Here is a 21,630-nt window from a genome sequence, read left to right as displayed (position 1 = left end):
GGAGCTTTAACCCACCTGTCATATGGTAAGTACAACAGGGTCATACGCAGTCTTGAGCGTCTACTGTTCCAAATGTAATTACGGAAAAGTTGTTTCATTTTAACAAAGAAATTAAGAGGGGGGGCTAGTGGAATCGATTGAAAAAGATACAGGAACCTAGGGAGAATATTCATCTTCAGGACATTAATACGTCCAATCATAGAGAGTGGTAAAGATTTCCATCTGTTAATAGATTATACTACTGACTCGACCACAGGATTGTAATTAGTAGATACTATGGATTCTATTGTAGGTGTGATTTTAACACCGAGGTATGTAAAGCTATCCACAATATTCCTAAAAGGTGTACATAGTGGAGGACACAATCTCTCAGTTCTTTTTAGAAAAATGATTGTAGACTTAGAAGCATTAATCTTATAACCTGAGAAGCTGCCATACATTCCTATTCAATTTAACAGAGTTGGTATAGATTGTTTCAAGTCTGTCAGAAATAGAACTATGTCATTGGCAAATAATCCTATTTTATTTTCAATATTATTAATTTTGATACCAGTTATCCCACTGTTGCTTCTAATCGCGATTGCTAAACGTTCAATGGCCAGTACGAAAAGAAGAGGGGACAGAGGACATCCCTGTCTTGTACCTCTGGAAAGAGAGAACTGATCTGAAACCCTATAGTTGGTCATTACTGAAGCCCTTGAATCGTAATATAAGATTTTAATCCAACTAAGGAAGTAGCTGCCTATTCCAAAACGGTTAAACACTTCCCATAGGTATTCATGCTCGACCCTATCGAAGGCTTTTTCCGCATCAAGCCCTATCACAGCCGTATCAGGTGTTTCTTTCTTGGCATATATAATATTCATCAGCCTATGGATATTGTGAGAGCCCTGCCTTTCTTTAATAAAACCGTTTTGATCCAGAGCAACAATAGTTGGCAAGTGTTTTTCTAACCTTCTAGCAAGAACTTTTGCTATTATTTTTGCATCATTGTTGATTAAAGAAATGGGACGATAGGAGTCACACTTTGTGGAGGGCTTTCCTGGTTTTAATATTAAGGTTATAAGTGTGTTCCGTAATGATGATGGCAGTTCACCCTTTACAAGTGATTCTTCATACATGTTCAGCAAAGGAACCAACAGCATGTCCTTAAATTTTTTATATATTTCGATAGGAATACCGTCAGGGCCTGGTGCTTTCCCTCCCTTCATACTGTTTATGGCCTCTGACAGTTCAGACACTACAATTGGGGAGTTGAGCTCCTTTTTGGCGTTCTCGGATAGGACCGGCATTTCTATCTGACCTAGGAAGCTGTGGAGTGCGTAAGATGTGGCTGGATTTTCAGACGTATACAATTTAGAATAGAATGACTGGAAAGAACTATTCATTTCTTGTGGATTAGTAATTGTTATCCCTTCCTTTGACTCAATTTCTAAGATTCTAAGATTCTGCATTGATTTTAAACGCCAGGCCAAAAGTTTCCCTGCCTTCTCTCCTTGGTCGTAGAATGTCTGTTTCAGTTTCATTATGCTATATAATGCTTTATCTGTGGATAATTCATTATACTGTGCCCTTAGAATTACCAGTTTTTGTCTAGTCTCTTTTGTGTCATTAAGGCTAATTTCCATCTCAAGGTCTTTGATATTTTTTTCTAACTCTATCAGTTTTAGACGATGTTTATTAGAGATGCTGCTTGTATAACTGACCATTTGCCCTCGTATATAGGCCTTAAAAGCCTCCCACCTCGTAGACGCTGATGTTTGAGTAGTATTCACTTCAAAATAAGTATCAATATTGGTCCCAACAAATTTGAAGAACTCATTATCATGTAGCCATCGTGAGCTTAATCGCCACATGGTTGGACCCTTAGTAGCTGTCTTAACAGTGTAATTGACAAGTAGTAATGCATGATCTGAAATGACAATACTTTTATACATTGTGTCATTCACATTGGGTATCATAGGCTTAGAAATTAGGAAATAGTCTATGCGGCAGTAAGAATTATGGATAGCAGAGTGACATGAATATTCCCGTCTGAAGGGATTTCTATGTCTCCAAATATCACAGAGATTTAACTCGCCCATAAAGTGCTGTATTATCTTTCTACTCGAGGTGTCCACACCTGATGACTTATCCAGTGTTGGGTTGAGAGTACAATTAAAGTCTCCCGCCCCACAAATATGACCACGTAGTGTTGAGAAAGTTAGAAACAGGTTATTGTAAAACTGCGTATCATCATTGTTAGGACCGTATAAACATACCAAATTAATATCTTGATTTAGTAAAGAGCCTTGGACGATAACAAATCTCCCTGCAGTGTCTTGTATGGTATTGTAAACCCGTAGTGGGACAGATGAGTGTATAAGTATTGCTACCCCTCTTGCTTGAGAGGAGAATGAGGCAGATATGACCTGACCTGACCACCTCCTTTTTAAAGGAAGATATTCGGTGGAAAGCAAATGGGTCTCTTGAATAAAAGCTATCTGCGTGTTTAGTTGCTTCAATCTAGATATTACTTGTTTTAATTTCACTATCTTCCTAAGACCCGAACGTTCCATGAAATAATATTTATTGTAGTGTCACCGCTCATGGTGATGTCAGTAAACTAAGCTTGTATGCAATCACCTTTTTTAACCATGCCTTGTAAGAAAAAGAACAGTGTGCCTTCAGAACAAACAAACAGAACAGGAATTAGTATGTCATTTCTGTGTCTGTAGCTATTGAGGAGGAGAGGGGGGGGGGCAAGGTGGAGGGTGGGGGTGTGGCCTTGACCAAAGTGAAATTTTCATGCCATAGGACCTTTAAAGGTCCAGTGTGTAACGTTTTTAGTTGTTCATTATTAAAATCTGTGTTGCCAGTTCACAAACTTGTCCTTTTCATGAATATTTACCACCACCATCAATTCCAAGTATTCCTATTGGCTTCAAATTTTACATTTGCATGAACTGGGGTAGACGCTCCATATTCATGCGCCATCTTGAAATACTGCTCCGCCTTTCGCGTTTTCGCTGTCACATGATAAACTCGCAGGTGCTGCTAATGCTGCTAATGGGTATCGTCGCTTCCCCGTCCGGCAAGTTTGAAGAAGGAAACATGGAGGACCACACATATTCAAAATCCAAATTTCAGGAACAGGAGTCTTCTTCGCCCAGAAAAAGAAAAAGGATATTGAAAAGCGCAAGAGACTGGCATCATCAGAAAAAAGCGTGAAGGCTACCATAGCTGTAATACGTACTTTGAACTGCGTGGTGGTAGAAATTCCCACACATTGGACCTTTTAAAGGGAATTATTTCCATCTTCCTTTTATTGAACATAAAAGGCAGCACTTAAAAAAAGAATGACAGTTACATTTTAAAGTGCAGTTTTCTACTGATATTTTCTTCTTTCAACTAACATGATAAAAATCTTTTTTGTGTCTTTCGCGATGTGTTTATTGCACCAGTTGACATTGCGATGACGATATGTTGTGCAGCCGTAATCACCATGGTAACAGCATGGACTGTTGGTAACCACTGTGACCACACTGACATCGCTGACAATAGCTTTTCTAGACCGAATGGGGCTTATTTCCTATTTTGTTAAAGATGATCTAAGACAGATCAGATCCTCAATGATCCTGCTCATCCTCTACATCACAAATTCATGAAGCAGCAGCAGCAGGTCAAACGGGCGATTTCTGCAGCAGAAAATCAGAACTACGAGGTTCAGCGAATGATTTGTACCTACAGAATAAGAACAATGAACGACTGAAAGTGTCTTTGCAGAATAATGCAACTCTCTGGCTCTTTACCTTCTCTTTTATCACTGTGATTCTTGCACTTTAGATAGTCTTTTTTAGTGTTAGTTATGGATTGCTTTATTGTTCTAGTGTTTTATGTATGTGTTGTATATTGTATTGTGCGTACTGACCATATTTTAAAGTGTCTTTTTCGTTTAAGGAGATTTGTAAGACCATGTGAATTTCCCTTTGTGGGGTATTAAAGTTTACTTAAACATTTGACTTCGATCCTAAATCACCCTCGGGGGGTGTCCACAGATCCCATCCTGAGAACCATTGGCCCAGCAGGGATGCTTATCAGAGCATGGTCATGAACTTCAAGTGAATTGTCCCTCAAAATCCAGCACAAACCCTCACTTCTCCTCAAGCCCTATGATTCCCACCCTTTGGCTCGGCGACGGGCTGCTGCATTAGTGTTCCTGCATAACTAAACCTTTTTCTCTGTTGTTCGTCACAATGAGTCAGAGATTTGGCTTGCAGAGGAGCAAAGAGGAATGAGACGTCTGCGTTCTGTGTGTCAAGCCTGACTGAGTCAGACGAAAAGAGAAAGAGGAGGAAATGTGTAAAAGTGTTTGTCGGGAGTTATGAGGCTTGGATCTCCCGACACTACAAGCCTCAATAAATCAGATCAGTGATTTAAAAGCCTGGTAGACTATTGTACCAGCAAACGGAATCATATTTGGTCTTTATAGTGGAATAAATAGGAGCTATCAGAAAGTTCGCCTCAGTGAGATGGTGCAGCGTCATATAAGCATGGTGTGTTGCCAAGGTGAAAGGTTCACTGTGTTCTCATTTTTTATTGTGGCAAGATCTTTATTTATAAAGGCAGCGCTACTGTACAATATTGGCTACCAACCTGAACTTTAACTTCAACCAAACCAGTTTTGCAACAAACAGTAGATTTTGACCCGAAGAGGTTTCGTCAAAAGGAATTGGCTATTGTAGCTTAGCCTTGTGCTACCCTTAGCTTAGCCGAGTGCTAGCATGTTCCAGGCTGGCCTGTATGTTAGCAGTTAGCTCTCCATCCACAGCAGCTAATAAACTAGCCCTACGAGGGCACATGGATGAGATTCACTGTACCAGGGAATAGTGGAGCGTTGCTGATGATCGTTTGTCCTTTCAGCAATACAAATATTAACAATAACCTTGGAAATCGCTTGGGCAATGATGTTTGGCTGCAAAATGGATGATTTCAGTTGGTTATTGAATATTCTCCCCCCCCACCCCCCTTTCAGGGAGAGTTAACCATGACGGGTGACATGGAGAACCTTCAGGATGCTATTTTCCTGGACATGGTGCCAGACAGTTGGACCAAGCGGGCCTACCCCTCCATGTGTGGCCTGGTCCTGTGGTTCACCGACCTGCTGGTCAGGATCAAGGAGCTGGAAGCCTGGTCCACAGACTTCGCCTTACCATCTGCGGTGTGGCTAGCTGGCTTCTTCAACCCACAGTCCTTCCTCACAGCCATCATGCAGGCTATGGCTCGCAGGTAGGGCTGCGGTGCACTAGGACATGGAGGTTGTAAATGTAGACAGTGAGTAACCACATTAAATCTCTCTGTTTGAATGGCAGGAATGAGTGGCCTCTGGACAGGATGTGTCTGCAGTGTGATGTCACCAAGAAGAGTCGCGAAGACTTCACGTTACCGCCCCGTGAAGGGGCCTACGTGCACGGGCTGTACATGGAGGGCGCACGATGGGACACACAGGTACACAAGTTCTTCACTGATGGTTTTGTTCAGCTGACGCCTAGTCTCCAGGGAAGGCGTGGATACAAGATCCACAAAAGCACACTTTGATTCGCAAGCACCTCACACAGAAATATCCCTTTACACACCACTTGTGATGATGGATGGCAGACTAATACATGAACATAAGGTGGGCTTACCTTAAAAATGCATCTTTAAACTGAGTCAAGTAAAGTAACTTTGATATTTTCCACAATCCCTTTGTGGCTTAATTTTCTGCTTTGCATCCTGCTTGCGTTCAGCTGTCGGAGCGCACTGCATTACTCAGCTTCCCAGGGCTCTATCTATCTACATACATACAGCTACTGTATACGCGCCCAGCTTTCAAGGAGCATCCCTGTAGACTTCTTAATTAGGGAAGGTGCAGAGTGTGCACTTGAACACTTAGATCACCCTTTAGAGGAGTGGTTCCTTTTTACTTCATTAACGTTGGAGACACAGGCAAAAAGACAGGCAGACAGACGAGCTGCTCCTCACAACTCCTTCTCCTCCTCCTCCACCTCCTCCTCTCCTCATGTCCTCTCCTCAGCCCTTAAGGCCACTGGCGGCGAGTAGCCGAGAGCGCCATGGAGAGAAAGCAGTGCTCCATCTGGACGCAGCTCTGAGCAGCCATACAAGCCACAGATCTGTGATAAACCTGCTCATCTTTATTAATGAAGCTTGCCGTTAATTCAGAGGGTTTTCAGACATCAAAAACAGCTACATACTGTATATGATAAACGCCTTGTGTGCTAAAAGGATATTGTTTTTATTTAACCAGGAGAGTCTTATTGAGATTAAGCTTCTATTTTTCAAAGGAGACCGGGTCGAGACAGGCAGCCGCATGAAAACAAAAACATAGCTACAGACAGAAAACACAAAAGACACATTAAAGAACATTAAAAGGAACTAAAAATCAAGCAAAGGGAAGGCACATTACAGGAGGGAGTCAGTTTGTAGACATCTAAAGAAGTTCTTTAGGACTCGAAAGCCTTTAACGATATGACAGACATGACACTGTGTCTGTGTGATGGACACCAATGAATAGTGATGAATACTCCAGCTGAGTAATACATTGTTATTCTCTCAGTATGTATATTAGATTGTACAATAAAAGAAGATATCTGTTACCATAGTAACATTATCGTTTAACGTAATCCAATGAATCTCATTGAGCTCACGTGGCCTGATGTAAGATACCATTATGTGTATTTACCCAAACAGACATTATGGTGTTTAACAGCTCTCTAAAGTTTATAGCAAATGCAGATGTAATTAGGGCTTTGTCCTCTGAGTTTTTTTCCAAAGTCATCAGGATTTACATTTATTCCTGAAAGTCACTGTGCATGCATGGTGAAACTTGTGTTTGTCAGGCGCTGTGTAGGAGGATTAATTAATGAGACGGACCGCTCTGTTTCTATGTTTTCGACTTCCAATCACACTGACTTTCACCACTCTTCAAGGGTACCACAACATTGTGTTCTGCAAACTGGATGCCTAACATCGTTTGTGCCGCCCAATATTAGTCAAACACCTTTTCTTTTCTCTCACAAAGGAACATTATTAAATTCAGCCTCAATGGCAAGTACAGCGTTGGATGACGTTTTCACTGTACCTCAAACCAATTCCTAACTTCCCTCAGCTGTGAAATGTTTCTGTCTGTGGTTGACTGGTTTGTCATCCTCCCTCCCTCCCTCCCTCCCTCCTTCTCCTTTCTCCTCCACATTTCCTTTCTCTTTCAGACTGGCATGATTGTAGACGCCCGCCGGAAAGAGCTCACCCCGACCGTTCCTGTCATCTTCATCAGGGCCATTCCTGTGGACAAACAGGACAGCAGGAATGTGTACCAGTGTCCTGTCTATAAGACCCGCCAGAGGGGACCCACCTACGTATGGACCTTCAACCTGAAGACCAAAGAAAATCCCTCCAAGTGGACTTTAGCTGGAGTGGCCTTGCTTCTGCAGATCTAGCCAGAGTTGATGAACTTTCTTGTGGTGCCATCAGGGCAGAGGGCTCCATATGAAGGGAGACCACGGAACTCTGTACACCCAATGACCAGCAGCTTATGGAGGCCAAAGTGTATTGCTGCGTGACTACTAAGTCAGTGTTCTGACTTTATGGCTCATCTCCACATTTAGCATGTGACCAAAGTAAAAGAAGATGTAAACACACTGTAGCTTTAAATATTGGGGAGACATGTTTCTTGTTGTCACATTCCACTGTGGGAGCAGCATGACGGACAGCTGAAGGCATCAGTAGGAAGCGAGCTCGGTTACTTACTGTAAGAATGTAGTTAGTGTAGAAGCGCGCAACACAACTGTACTTGAAAAAAATATTAATTAAAAGTCACTACGCCAAAGGGAAACACGCGGTGAGATGAGATGTTTATCTTTCACCTCGATTAACTTTAGACAAAGCAGCACCTTATCGCTTAGTTTCAAAGAGAGAAACAAACTAATACAGAAATGTAGCAAGCCAGCCTTTCTCCACAATGATTATTATATATATTATTGTTATTATACCCTTCATGAACAGTTAGTCTAGTTAATCAGTGCTAGAGCTGTAATCGGGCCTTAAAAGTTCAGCCCGACAAGGCCCGAGCCCGACAAGTACATTTTGATTGACAGATTTTTAAAAGCCCGAACCCATTTACAGCCCGACTGTACAAAAGGCCGTCTATCAGCAGTGATTAGAGTGCATGTCGGAAAATACCGCGGACACGCTCTTCACACCGTGAGCGGGCACACGCACCACTCGGCGGAAAAGGGAGAGAAAGAAAAAAGAGACTGCGCCCAACGCACACAGCTTTTTTGTCTTCCGTCAAGAATGAGTAATTTATACATTTTTTAACATTATTTATTTATGACTGACGGAGGCTATAGGCCACTTGGAAGTTGGAACAAAGAAATAAAATAAGTCCTCCAGAAGCCAGCCTCTGTTTCACCTCCTCAGCATCCATTTTCACGCTAATCGAAATGCTTCACCTGACCACTCGTTTACTGCGCAACTCGGAGCCCGAGCCCGGCCCGAGCCCGTGTAACATGATAGAAATTAAGACCAGGCAAAGATCTTCAGCTCTAATCAGGGCCTAGTCTATATCCACGACGTTCCACTTCCGGGATTGTTCAGGTGCCCTCGAAAATCCCGCCGTATGTCCCTCATTTTCGGCCGGATGTCCGGTACCTTCCTCTGTCTTTGTGTTGCCGTTCTAAACTCTGGTGGATTGATGAGGACTATGGTTAACTGCTCCTCAGATCTCTGCAGAGTAAATCCAGACAGCTAGCTAGACTATCTGTCCAATCTGAGTTTTCTATTGCACAACTAACTTTTGAACGTACACATCTTCCACCAAAACAAGTTCCTTCCTGAGGCTATTTTGCCTTCATTGAGTCCGGCACTTAGCACCACCCAAGACGATTTTGATTGGTTTAAAGAAATGCCAATAAACCAGAGCACGATTTTCTTCCATCCAGGAATGCTGTGTGGACCTGTGACACCTTGCCCTCCTCCAACGATGCCTTAGAAGAAAATGAGTTACAAAGATGTTGACCTCTAAGTGTTTGCTTTCAGCTCCTTCAGTGTTCCCTGATGCGTTGCACTGGACACCCTGTACTGCTCAACTTGTTTACCAGACCGCCTGTCTTCAAACTGTCTACAAACCCTGAACCGGATCTTAAACACCAAACTAGGAGGAGCCCTGCCTCACCAGCAACCATGTAAATGTTGATTGCCTTGAAGTTTCTGCGTGAGGGACTCCAGTCGGTTGGAGGTGTCTCTTTCACCAGACTAAGACTAACTTAATTACCTTGTTACTCATCGTAAAACACACTTTATTCAAAATGGACAGAAACAAAATAAAACTCCACAAACCTGTCTTGGTTAGTCTTTCCTCTGTTCCAACAATCAGCAACTCTGGTTTGGTAAAATAAAATCCTTAACTCACCAAGTTAGATGTGAAAATATTCTGGCTCTACACACTGTTCTGCCCACCGAGCAGGCAGACTGTTAATTAAATTAACTAAATAAAATGTCAAGAAATTGCCCAAAAACATCGACCTGTGATAGATAGATAGATATCACCGGTTGATGTTTTTGGGCAATTATTTTGTCATTTTATTTAGCTAATTTAATTTAAGTGCCTCCGAAGAAGGAGTGAGAGCCGCTGCTCGGCTGGGAGAACAGCGTGTAGAGCTGGAATAAGGATAAGAATTAAGGATTTTATTTTACCAAACCAGAGTTGCTGATGATGTACTCATTTGATCACCGATAGCCAATCCAATCGCCCAACCCTAGATAACAATATGTTAAGTGGCGTTGTGAGTGAAGGCTTTATGCTCCTGACTGAACCCTGCAGAGCTGAGGGGAGTATTTAGCATCAAGGACACACTGAAGTTTATGCAGCTGGGCACAGATGGTGACTCTCCTCATTCCACCCACCCTGTTAGGTCACCTAATGATTGTCTTTAGAAATGCAATGTGCCATATCCTGTAATTACCGCAAAACAAAAATACTGGTGAAATAACATCTCACTTGTAGATTCAGAACTTGTAGATTTTCTCTGTTTGCCCATATTCATTTCTGGTGTCATGTCCAGTGGCAGGAAATCTGGACGCATCTCAAGAGCAAAATCCAAAGTGTCACATTGCGTACTTCCCTTCATTGATTCCAAAGGGTAGAATTGCCTTTAAATGCAGCTTTCTGATCTTCAGTAGTTGAAGACCAGTAAATCATCCATGACTAGTTTGTAGACTTTGTTTGAACTATTTTATGTAAGTGTATTGTGTAAATTACTAAAATGCTAATTATCTGTATGTGTTTGAGGAGAATTTTGAGCGATATCATGTATCTGTGAGTCACTTTATGAGGAGGTGTTATGACGCTGCAGCTGATTGTGGAATATCACAGAATACATTTAACTATTGGGTGATTTCACACAGTTGAGCTGAATCCAAATCTGTAAAACTACCTACACTATGTGCACATTTTCTAATCATGTCTTAATTGATCATATACAGTATATATTTTTGTATGTACATGTATGTATAATTCATTTTACATTTCCACTTTCTTCTCAAAAACCTCCACAGTAAAGATGTTTTATCTCATCATTGCAGCATTCTGCATTTGGTTTTATTTTCACATAATGCAATAACAATGTGATAGACATAATATATCCATATAAGTGCCAATATGCACTCATCCTCTATCTCCTGTTTCCAGTCTCCAAGTGCTGCCTCCTCTCTCTCTCTCCCCGTCCTCCCACTTCTCTCCTTTCTTTCTCCCTTCTCCCCATTTGAGATGAAACAACCCTCTGCAAATCAGAAAGTGTGGAGTCTCAAAGATTTATCCCTCAACGGCAACAGTGGATGCACATGCACGCAGTACAGTATAAGCCAGCTCTTTCTTCGCTGCCCCAGCCCAGGCTCCCCGGAGTCTCCTTTATCTGGTTATTGGACAGCCTTAACAAAGAGGTGTGAGGAGGAGGTGAGGGGAAGTAGGAGGAGGAAGGGAGCATGAGGCAATTTATGTAGAACTCCAAAATGACTCCTTCAGGTGACGTTATGAAAGTAGATTCTGCTTGTGCACACATGCAGCTGTAGTGTGGCATTGCACAGGAGACATATTCTGGCCTGTAGTGCAGCAAAACTAATGTGTTCATGTATTAATACCTTACTCCAATTGACCCTTTGCTAAGCCCTGACTCCCTTAGTTACTGTTGCTATGTTCTAGCACGGCATATATGCCATTTAATTAAATTCAATTTTATTTATAGTGTCAAATCCTAACAGGAGTTATTTCAGGACACTTAACAGATAGAGTGGGTCTAGACCAGACTCTATAATTTACAAAGACCCAACGATTCCCCCCAAGAAACAGGCAGAACCTCAGACAGACCCTGGTTCATGGTGGGCGGCCATCTGCCGTTGCCGGTTGGGAGAGAGAGAGATATTTACAATAATAATGGTGGCAGATTCACTTCTCAAAGTATTTTGCACACAAGTAAACAAAAGCAGCCTTTCATTTCCAGCCGGTGACCGTCTGAAATGATGTGTAGCCAGCATTAGCTAGTTGCCTAAGTCCTCCTGCAGCTGTGTTTTTTTTTTGTTTCCAGGTTTAAAGGAGAGAGCCCAGTAAAAAGCCCTTTTAAATGCACCTGACAGCTACATACATGGCTACATACATGGGATCATGCTAAAAGAGTCTACGTGTCCCATCGTCACCAGTTGATGAACCATGTATAAAACATAGAAATAAAGGAGCAGTCTTGTTCTTGTGTTGCAGGTTGCAGCCAGCTAGTATTATAAATGAAGTTTACTGTGTTAGCATGCTAACATTTGCTAATAGCACTAAAGACAAATTACAGCAGAGGCTGATGGGAATGTCATTAGTTTTGCAGGAATTAATTAGCAAGTATTGGAACACTTAAAATGTGCAGTATACCTGATGATGGAGATAAATGACACATCAGGGATCACAAAGTTATTACAATTCATCCTGAGAGAAACATGAATGTCATTGTAATCCTTCCAGTAGTTGAGATATTTCATTAAATAACATTTGGAACTCATGGTAGCACTGGAGATAAAGTCAGGGAATCACCTAAATCATTAGGATCAATCATCTACACCATGGATATCTGTTCCATTTTCCATGGCCATCCATCCAATAGTTGTTGAGATATTTCAGTCTGGACCAAAATGGTGGACTGACAGTTGGTCATCCATAGAGCCATGCCGCTAGCATGGCTACGTAATTAGTGTGACATATTCTAATCTAATGTCTAATGAGAATACTTGGACAAGAAACACAAAGATTATACTTTATTGTTCATAAGGCTGTAAGGATGAACCAATGTGTTTGGCAAACGTAACGCTGTTTCAGCTCCAATGAAGAGTAGGGTTGGGTACCGTTTGGATTTTTACGATTCCGATGCCGTACTTTTAAAATGATTCCGATTCCTAAACTGATTCTTGAAAAACTGAAAAATGACGTCAAAGAAAGGCTCTTTTATGAATTTTTTTTTTTTTAATTGAAAATTATTTAAATTTAACAATATATTAACGTTTTAAAGTACTTAAATATATAATAAGTAAACCTAAGTCACCTAACACATAACTACAATAATTTAACAAATAACAGTTACACTATTAACAAGTAACAAAATAAATGTTGTTGAGTTGGTATGCCAACCAGCTTCAAACTTTAGCAGTTCTTTTGCAGAAAAATGACCATATTTGTCTTCTCTGGCAAGATAGACACCTCTCCTGACTTATGGCATGTCCTGCACAGGAGAAAACTCTTTCAGATGGTGTCCAAGAGGCCTGTAGGCCTACACACAGGTATGAGTTTGAAAGGGCAGACAATTTAGGTAGGCTGTCCCCCTCCCCTCCACCAGGCTACAGGGTGTTGTCCTGAACGATAGACTACCAGAACAAGTGTAGTATGTTTACTAGCGATCACGTGCAGTGAATGGTTAATATGCTTTTACGTCCGTTTTGGTGAGCCCAGAGGGAAAATATGGCATTTTAAAAGTAGCCTACATTTACGATAGCTAGCTAACGGTAGACTACAGAGAAAGTGTGACATTTTTACATCAATTTCGGAGCGTGTACAAAAAGCCATCTATCAGCAGTGATTGTAGAGTGCATGTCGGAGAATAGCGCGGACATGCGCTTCACACCGCGAGCAGGCATGTGCGCCACTTGGCGGAAAAGGGAGAAGGAAAAAAGAGTCTGCCGCTTTCCGGTGCGACAGAGGGAAAATATTTCAGTCGGAACCGAAATTTGCGTTCTAATAAGGTCCAAATACTACCGTTTGCGTAGGAACCGGTTCCATAGTGGAACTGGGTTTCGGTACCCAACCCTAATGAAGAGCACAGATCTGCTAACGTTAGCTTAAACTCTGATATAGAAGTATCTCCGCTGAAGAGCACAGATCTGCTAACGTTAGCTTAAACTCTGATATAGAAGTATCTCCGCTGAAGAGCACAGATCTGCTAACGTTAGCTTAAACTCTGATATAGAAGCATCTCCGTGTCATGATTGTTTTCTGTTATGTTCCGTTTCCTGTTTTATTTTGTAGTCTGTCTTGTCTCCCTTGTCTTGTCTAGCTTTCTTCCTGTCTTTGTTTGTTTCCCGCCTTTTTTGATTTGTTGTTCCCTCATTACCTTGTGTATTTAGCCTCTCTGTTTTCCCTTGTCTCTTGTCGGATCGTCTCGTCTTTTTGCTGTGCGTTCTGTTTGTTTCTGCATTCCCTGTCGTGGATTTCCTTTATGAATTGGATTATATCTCCAAGTAAGTTTTGCTTATCTTTAAATAAAACTCTTTAAACTGCATTTGGGTCCAAACCTTGCCTGCCTTCGCACCAGACGTGACACTCCGCTCCTGTTCCAGCCATACAGAGACACATAATCCCACAAAATAATGTAGGTAGCTAAAGATATGGTCCACATATATTACTACTGTAGCTAGTTAGTTGCATGCTGCCGTTTGTATCGTACGTTTCTGTTTAATCTGGTAATCTGCATCTGTGCTTTTGGTTTTGCAAAGGCTAAAAAAAGACCACCTTCCTAATTCGTTATCGCTGCCATGTGTGCCGTTTATTGGTGCTCATGGAGTGTTTCAGGCCCAGAATATCAGCCCCTTTTATGGACCAGAGTCCTCTAACTGCCCCTGCAGACCGAACGCGCTGTCCTGGTGCAACATGAAAAGCCAGATGCTTTGGAGCAGTTAATGATGGGGCTTTGCAGACTACGCCAGCTACAGACCCTGGTCTCAAAACGCTAAAAACTGTGTGATGATTCATATTATGTATTTGTAGGTAATATGAGTGTTTGTGACACGCTACTGAGGTGAAAATGCTGGAGTCGAAGGAGGGGATCTATCAAAGGGTTCATGCTCGGAATGGAAAAGAAGGTACCTTTAATCATCTGCTTGGGTGAGACGTCAGGCGGTTGCTAGGTTACAGGTCAGTGCAGAGAAGCTTCTAATGCGAATGCTGTAGAGATGCCTTGGTGTGCATAATATGTAAGCATCCAGAGACCTAATTTCAGTGAGATGTGATAATGCTGTTGCAGCGCTCAACAATAACTAATAACCATGAAGAGGATGCCTTGAAATTCCACCTTTGCTTTCTGATTACATGTGCTATCCATCACATCACATGTTCTACTTATACACCTACACAGTGACCATCTCACAGAAGGGAGTGTACAATCCCCAATTTCAATGAAGTTAGGACATTGGGTAAATAGTAAATAAAAACAGAATACAATGATTTGCAAATCCTTTCCAACCTATATTCAATTAAATACACTACAAAGACAAGATATTTAATGTTCAAACTATATTATAAATATTCACTCATTTTTAATTTGACGCCTGCAACACATTCTAAAAATGCTGGGACAGGGGCAAAAAGACTGGGAAAGTTGAGAAATGCTCAAAAAACACTTGTTTGGAACATTCCACAGGTGAACAGGTTAATTGGTCATGATTGGGTATAAAAGGAGCATCCCTAAAAGGCTCAATTGTTCACAAGCAAGGATGGGGCGAGGTTCACCACTTTGTGAACAACTGCGTGAGCTAATAGTTCAACAGTTTAAGAACGTTTCTCAATGTACAGTTGCAAGGAATTTAGGGATTTCATCATCTGTCATCATATCATCAAAAGATCCAGAGAATCTGCACGTAAGTGACAAGGCTGAAAACCGACATTGAATGCCCGTGACCTTCGATCCCTCAGGCTGCACTGCGTTAAAAACCGACATTGTCAGTTAACACAGTTCGCTGCTACATCCAAAGCGAAAGCCATATATCAACAACACCAAGAAACGCAGTCGGCTTCTCTGGGCCTGAGCTCATCTGAGATGGACTGACGCACAGTGTTTTTGGAAAGCATGGACCTCATGTCCTCTGGGCCAAAGAGGAAAAGGACCATCTAGATTGTTATCAGCTCAAAGTTCAAAAGCCAGCATCTTGTGATGGTATGGGGGGGTGTTAGTGCCTATGGCATGGGCAACTTGCACATCTGTGAAGGCACCATTAATGCTGGAAGGAACATACAGGTTTTGGAGCAACATATGCTGCCATCCAACCAAAGTCTTTTTCAGGGACGTCCCTGCTTATTTCAGCAAGACAATGCCAAGCCGCATTCTGCACGCGTTACAACAGCGTGGCTTCATAGTAAAAGAAGGCAGGTACTAGACTGGCCTGTCTGTAGTCCAGATCTGTCTCCCATTGAAAATGTGTCGCGCCTTTATAAAGTGCAAAATACGACAACGGAGACTGTTGAGCAACTGAAGTCGTACATCAAGCAAGAATGGGAAAGAATTCCACCTACAAAGCTTCAACAATAAGTGTCCTCAGTTCCCAAACGCTTATTGAGTGTTGTTAAAAGGAAAGTTGATGTTACACAGTGGTAAACATGCCCCTGTCGTAGCTTTTTTGGAACGTTTTGCAGGCATCAAATTTTAAATGAGTAAATATTTGCAAAAAAACAATAAAGTTTATTAGTTTGAACATTAAATATCTTGTCTTTGTGGTGAATATAGATTGAAAAGGATTTGCAAATCGTATTCTGTTTTTATTTACGTTTTAAACAATGTCCCAGCTTCATTGGAATTGGGGTTTGTAATTCTTTCGTGGTCACTTGGTGTAGGAGAGACTGCCATCACAAATTTCTGTCAGTTTTTTCTTGAATCAGCTGAATCTTTTGTTATATTCTTCACTGTTTCATGTTACTAGATATAACAATGATAACCCAGACTACGACGGAATATTAACCGTTTATTAGCCCAACCCTTTACAGCAGCATGGCTAACACCAACAACGGAAGCTAAGTTACCCACACTCCATCAGGTGTATCTCAACTACGGATCTAATAGTAGCCCAAAATACACAAAATCTTTCCTTCTAAGTGGTCACTTCTGTGCTGTTTTTGCACTAAACTTCCCAGAGATCACTTGTCAACTAAACAGTGTGTCTACCATGCCTTCCAAAATTCACATCACACTCCCTCAGAGTGCTGAGAAATGTGCCGTCATGACAACCAAAAGCGCTGGCGAGACACCTCGCTCGCACTTGTTCTCACAGCAGGCATGTAGAATGCTGATAAATAGCACAATGTTGTCTCAGCCTGTAATTCCAGCTAACCCATTCTCCTCACTGCTCTGACCCACCAGAGTCGGCAGTGGCAGAATGGTTGGATTAGCTGCAGTCAATCCTGGTCCACTATGAGAGTCAGCTGCTGTGCAGGCAAGAGCTGCAAGAGGAGCAATTTTTGGCTGGGGTTGGAGACTGGGCTAATTGGCTTTGACAGAGCTGATGAGTTGCTAATTACATGTTTATCTGAATCTGGCATCTGTCGTAAAGCAAATGTCTGTTAGCTGCCTACAATCTGTGCATTATCACAAATAACTGGGGTTGGGTCCTGCATGCAGGGAGATAAGCAGCTCCAGCACCTACTGTGTGCATGTCATAATGCCAATGATCAGCTCCATCCACATTTAGGCTGCCACTTGTGCTCCAACGCGCACATTGACATTTTTGTGAATAGCATAGTTGCAGTTATTATTTTGTTGGTCTGATTTTGAATTTTCAATCTATTAAAATAATTAAAAATTCTGTAATCTAAGGCGGCGTATAATTTGATTTTAGAGATGTTTAAAGATCCAGTTCAGGGTCAGGAAAAAACAATATTTGTGTCTCTGAGATGTCTGCCTTCACCCTGTTCTCACAGGGTTAAAAAAAAAATCAATTTTGAAAAAAATATCATTCCTTTGGATTACTCTGTCTTCATAGGGATTATGTCTTCGGTAAAAACATGTAGTTCCAAAGTGAGTTTATGTGTCCACTCAGTCAAATGTCTATGTTTTTTTGGGTTACCACAGCCTGTAAATGTGAGGTACAGTATATCTCCACCTGAACAAACCGCAGATACACCCGTACTTGATGTGAGAACCTGCTTGCTGGGCTACACCTTTGTTTAATAATTCAAACTGACGTGAGCTCTTGTTTTTGGTTGCTGCCACCTGAAATGTTGCTGTTCAGCTATGTAACCTTTCTCTGACCAGGTAACCTCACTGAGATCCTGAGAGGCAGGGCACAGCATGAAAAATAAGAAGAGAGATAATACACGCAACAAAGCGCAGCAAAGTCATCTGAAGAGATGAGGCTTTCAACTTTCAGTGTCCTTTGAAGTTCTTTCCATTTCTAAAGAGCTCAAGGCAGTCTTCCCAGGTTCAGTATTTACTGGTGGGTTATGAAGGGATCTGCCCTGATCAACAGTAGTTTTAAATTGGGGGGGGGAAGATGTACTGAGGCAGCCTTTAGTGTGGACTTCTCATCTTGTTGCTACTGAGGACCAGCCAACCTGCTATGTATATGCTGTAATGGAACACAGGACACAGTGGCAAACTGCATTAAGTACTTTTAAGGTGGAATAAGCAGCATGAGAGTACACATCACTACATCGTAGTCAAACGCAGACATGATGGTCGATTGCACCATCAAGCTACAGTTACCTGTCCAAATCGACTCAATGTGCAAAGTGCAATTTCCCCTGGGGATACATTTCTAGTTTCAACACACTAGTGACACGCTTCAGAAAAGCAGCAATCTTGTCCCACTCACTCCTTGTATTGGCACATCCTGACTACTGTACCCTAACCTGTGTATTTCTTTTAAGCTTAATTTTGCAAAGCAACTACATAAGCGTGCCAATGCCTTGTCTTAAAGCAACACTAGAGAACTTATATTCCACTTCTGTCCCCCTACAGGTTGGAAGCGGAATTGTCCCATTATGTCTCATTTGAACTACAGATCCTTTACCCGATCTGGCAAACTTGCATAGTGCGGTTATAACCGGTAGAGAGCCGCAAAGCGAATACGGAAGTGCCGTTCACTCTGTTACGAGTTGATGAACCACTGAAACGATTTTTGAAACATTTTAAGTTACAAAAAGTTCTCTAGTGTTGCGTAACTCTCGCCAAAATGCAACCTAGGGTCTTTTTGTGAATGTACCCGAGTCAAACTTTTGTTTAAAAGCATATTTAGGACGGAAGCCTCACTTTTAAGATTTACTGTATTCTCGTTTTTCCGTAAAATGGCCTTTTGAATGGGAGTGCTAGGGGCACTTTTATGCTAGCCTCAAAATAGCTATTTTTAAAACACTAAGAAGGCTCGACACAACATGAAACTTTGCTCAAAGTATCACCAGGGGCTCTACACATGAACACAAGCATTGAGTTGCTCAAAACCTTTCTTTTTAGTAAACTCTGTGTACACAAACAATGTTGTCAATGCTTTTAAATGAAAGCTTGACTCGGGTACATTCACAAAAACACCCTAGGTTGCATTTTGGCGAGAGTTACGCTTTAACTACTTCTGTCTGCGTGATGCGTCTGGTTGTGCTACTGGTGTCAGTCGGCACTAGATGATGCAGGGTCAGCGTGTGTTGCACTAAAATGAAAGAGTTTCCCTGCTAGCCATTCTCAAGTGCAGCAGGTAGAAGTGTTCGAGGACGAAGAAGTGGCACAAGAAGAGAGTGACAAGCACTTAAAATCCAGGTTCAAGAGACTGAAGAAATGATGCACTTGAGCATACTGCAGTCCACTGTATGTCTGCTGATAGGATGTGTTGGCAGGGGTCGGGCCACTGGAATGTTCTTTTCACCTTTTGCAAGGTATCCACAGCAGCTTTTTAAAAACCTGAAAAACATTAATCTTTCCCTCTATTGTTGTCCTAGTGCAGCAGAATGCTTTTCAACCTTGTTCACCCTTCCTCGAGTTTGCAGGCCACACCAGACCAGAGTGTTAACTTTCTATGAGGAAGATAAAATCCAGAATGGAACAGCATTTCTTCTTTGTTTGTCAAAACCACATCCTGTGAATGTCACTGGGAAATTATCTGAGAATCAAAACTGAAAGATTTATTTCTATTTTAAATCCAGACATGACAGTGTCTCTGACAAAAGCAAGAGACAAATGGAAAACTACAGAGGGCAAACTAAATTTTTAACCAACAAATAAGCCCAGGTCATGTTTGCAGTAAAAGTGGAAGAGATGGGTAATGAAATACTTTGTTGAAGAAACACGTGCCATATGAGAAATAACTGATTATTTAATGGAAAGCCCTGTTCTTGGCCAGTTTCCTCCGCTTGAGTTGCAGTGCTTGTCCCATGCTATCGTATCCATCTTACCTATCACGCTTCAGCTGCTCTCCCAGCCATAGATTCTTTTCGATTGCAGACTCATATTTTCATTTAAATGCTGATGGGCTTGAGGATCAGTGTAAATTGGAAACCAAAATTTATTCCATTTTTTTCTTGTTTGTTTGTGGAGGAGTGCAATTGCAGGCGCCGTTGTTTGCTGTGAGAATTGTCGTTCGCACCTATGGATTGTCATGAATTTATAGAAGGTCTGAAATTGCACTGACCAGCATTAAAGTCAACCATATTAATTCACATGTCAAACTGAAATACTGCCCCGGCCAACGCTGGTGCCGAATATTATGGTGAAAGTGTCAGTTTAAAATGTGTTCCTGGCTGTGACATACTGTCAGATAAGGTGTGTGTGTGTGTGTGTGTGTGTGTGTGTGTGTGTGTGTGTGGTGTGTGTGTGTGTGTGTGTGTGTGTGTGTGTGTGTGTGGAATCAAACCTGGAGTTGTAATTATATAAACATTTTTCTAAGGCAGAACTGCTCTGGAGGCAGAAAATATCTCAGTGGCTGCGTAACACCTCAGTGGGCGGGGACAAAAAGGATGTTTACACCCTGCAAGCTCGTTACCTGGAAATTATGAAGAAGTTATATTGATAGTAAATTGAATTTAATCTTCATATCTATCCTCATTAAAAAGATTATTGGTCAAGCTGCTTAAAGGCTCTGACACACCAACCCGATTATCGGCCGTTGACAGTCAGTCTGGCGAGGTCGGTGACTCGAGTCTGTTCGGTGTGTTCCGTGCCGTCATCAGTCGGAGGAGCCGTCGGCATCCATTTTGGCCAATTTGACTTGTTGAATCAGCCAGTGGGCAGCCGGACTCAATGACCAATCTGATTGGTGGAGTGCTAGCCCTTGACAGTGCTTCTTCGACAAGAAGAAGCCAGAGAGCTGACAACGCCAGTATCTTCTTATTACTAGCCATCGTATTTTCTTCCGTTCAGCAAGTAATGATAACAACGATCCTTCTTGAGTACTATCAAAACTCTCTGATGAAAACAATGACTGGTGACAGCGTGCTCTGTGTTTACTAGGTCTAGAGAGATGTTCCGTCGTTTCCGGTTTTCATTTTTTGGGCGACAATACAGATTAGCGCCGCCTGCTGTTATGGAGACATATTACATGGGCCAAGCTCCAAGAAATACTACAATACCCATGATGCAACTCATGTAGTTAGTGTAAACTTATGCCCACGCTTTTAAAATCCACGCCTCCAGTTTTTAAAGCTAGCTTTGTGTTATCCATCAATCTGTAGTTATATGTAACCTAATCTTCAAAGAAACTGTAGCCAAATGTGGTAGGTTTGCAGTTTGTTCTTTCTTTCTTTCTTTCTTTCTTTATTTTTTTAATGATCTTTTTATTGTTTTAGGCAACATGGAAAACAGTTCAGTGATAATTCAAATAGCAAATTGATTGCAATTAACAATGCCTTTCATAACTCTCAACCTCCCACCACTTCCCATCCACCTTTGTAGTGTGACAGTACGTAGAATGAATTTAAGAAACAAGGGGAGTAAAAAACAAATAAATATTTGAATAAATAAATAAAAAATAAATAAATATATATTTATTTTAAAGGCATTGCATTTGCATTAACAGTAGTAAAAAGGGTTGCAACATGGGAACAGATGGGGACTGAATTATTAGCTTTAAAATGTCAATAATGAAAAGATGTAAAACATTGTACGGTCTGAATTTATTTTCTAGCTGAAAGTATGAATAAGTAGAAAAGAGAGAGCGAAAAGTTTAAAGTTTGAATGACGTTTGTAAGTGAAAGTATGTAAGGAGGGATAGCATTTTGAAGTGGAAGAAGCCATAGCTAAACATTTTGATATTTGAATGGTCTTTGAAGCTGAAACTATGCAGAAGTAGTAGGCGACCGAAAAACATACGGAAGAAGGGGAA

General features: G+C 41.5%; 1 protein-coding gene across 2 annotated transcripts in view; it reads left to right on the top strand.

Moving 5' to 3' along the window:
* The window catches only part of dnah9 (dynein, axonemal, heavy chain 9), a 162,337-nt gene extending 154,467 nt beyond the window's left edge, over positions 1-7,870 (top strand). For both annotated transcript variants that reach the window (XM_031323915.2, XM_036001345.1), the window contains 3 exons: positions 5,015-5,268; positions 5,352-5,487; positions 7,248-7,870. In XM_031323915.2, coding sequence (XP_031179775.2) covers positions 5,015-5,268; positions 5,352-5,487; positions 7,248-7,475 — 618 coding nt within the window. In that variant the 3' untranslated portion in view covers positions 7,476-7,870. The remainder of the gene's footprint in view (positions 1-5,014; positions 5,269-5,351; positions 5,488-7,247) is intronic.
* Positions 7,871-21,630: the final 13,760 nt, after the last annotated feature.

Source organism: Sander lucioperca, chromosome 5 (assembly GCF_008315115.2).
Source record: "Sander lucioperca isolate FBNREF2018 chromosome 5, SLUC_FBN_1.2, whole genome shotgun sequence".
Lineage (NCBI taxonomy): Eukaryota > Metazoa > Chordata > Actinopteri > Perciformes > Percidae > Sander > Sander lucioperca.
This window is presented reverse-complemented; position numbering and strand designations above follow the sequence as displayed.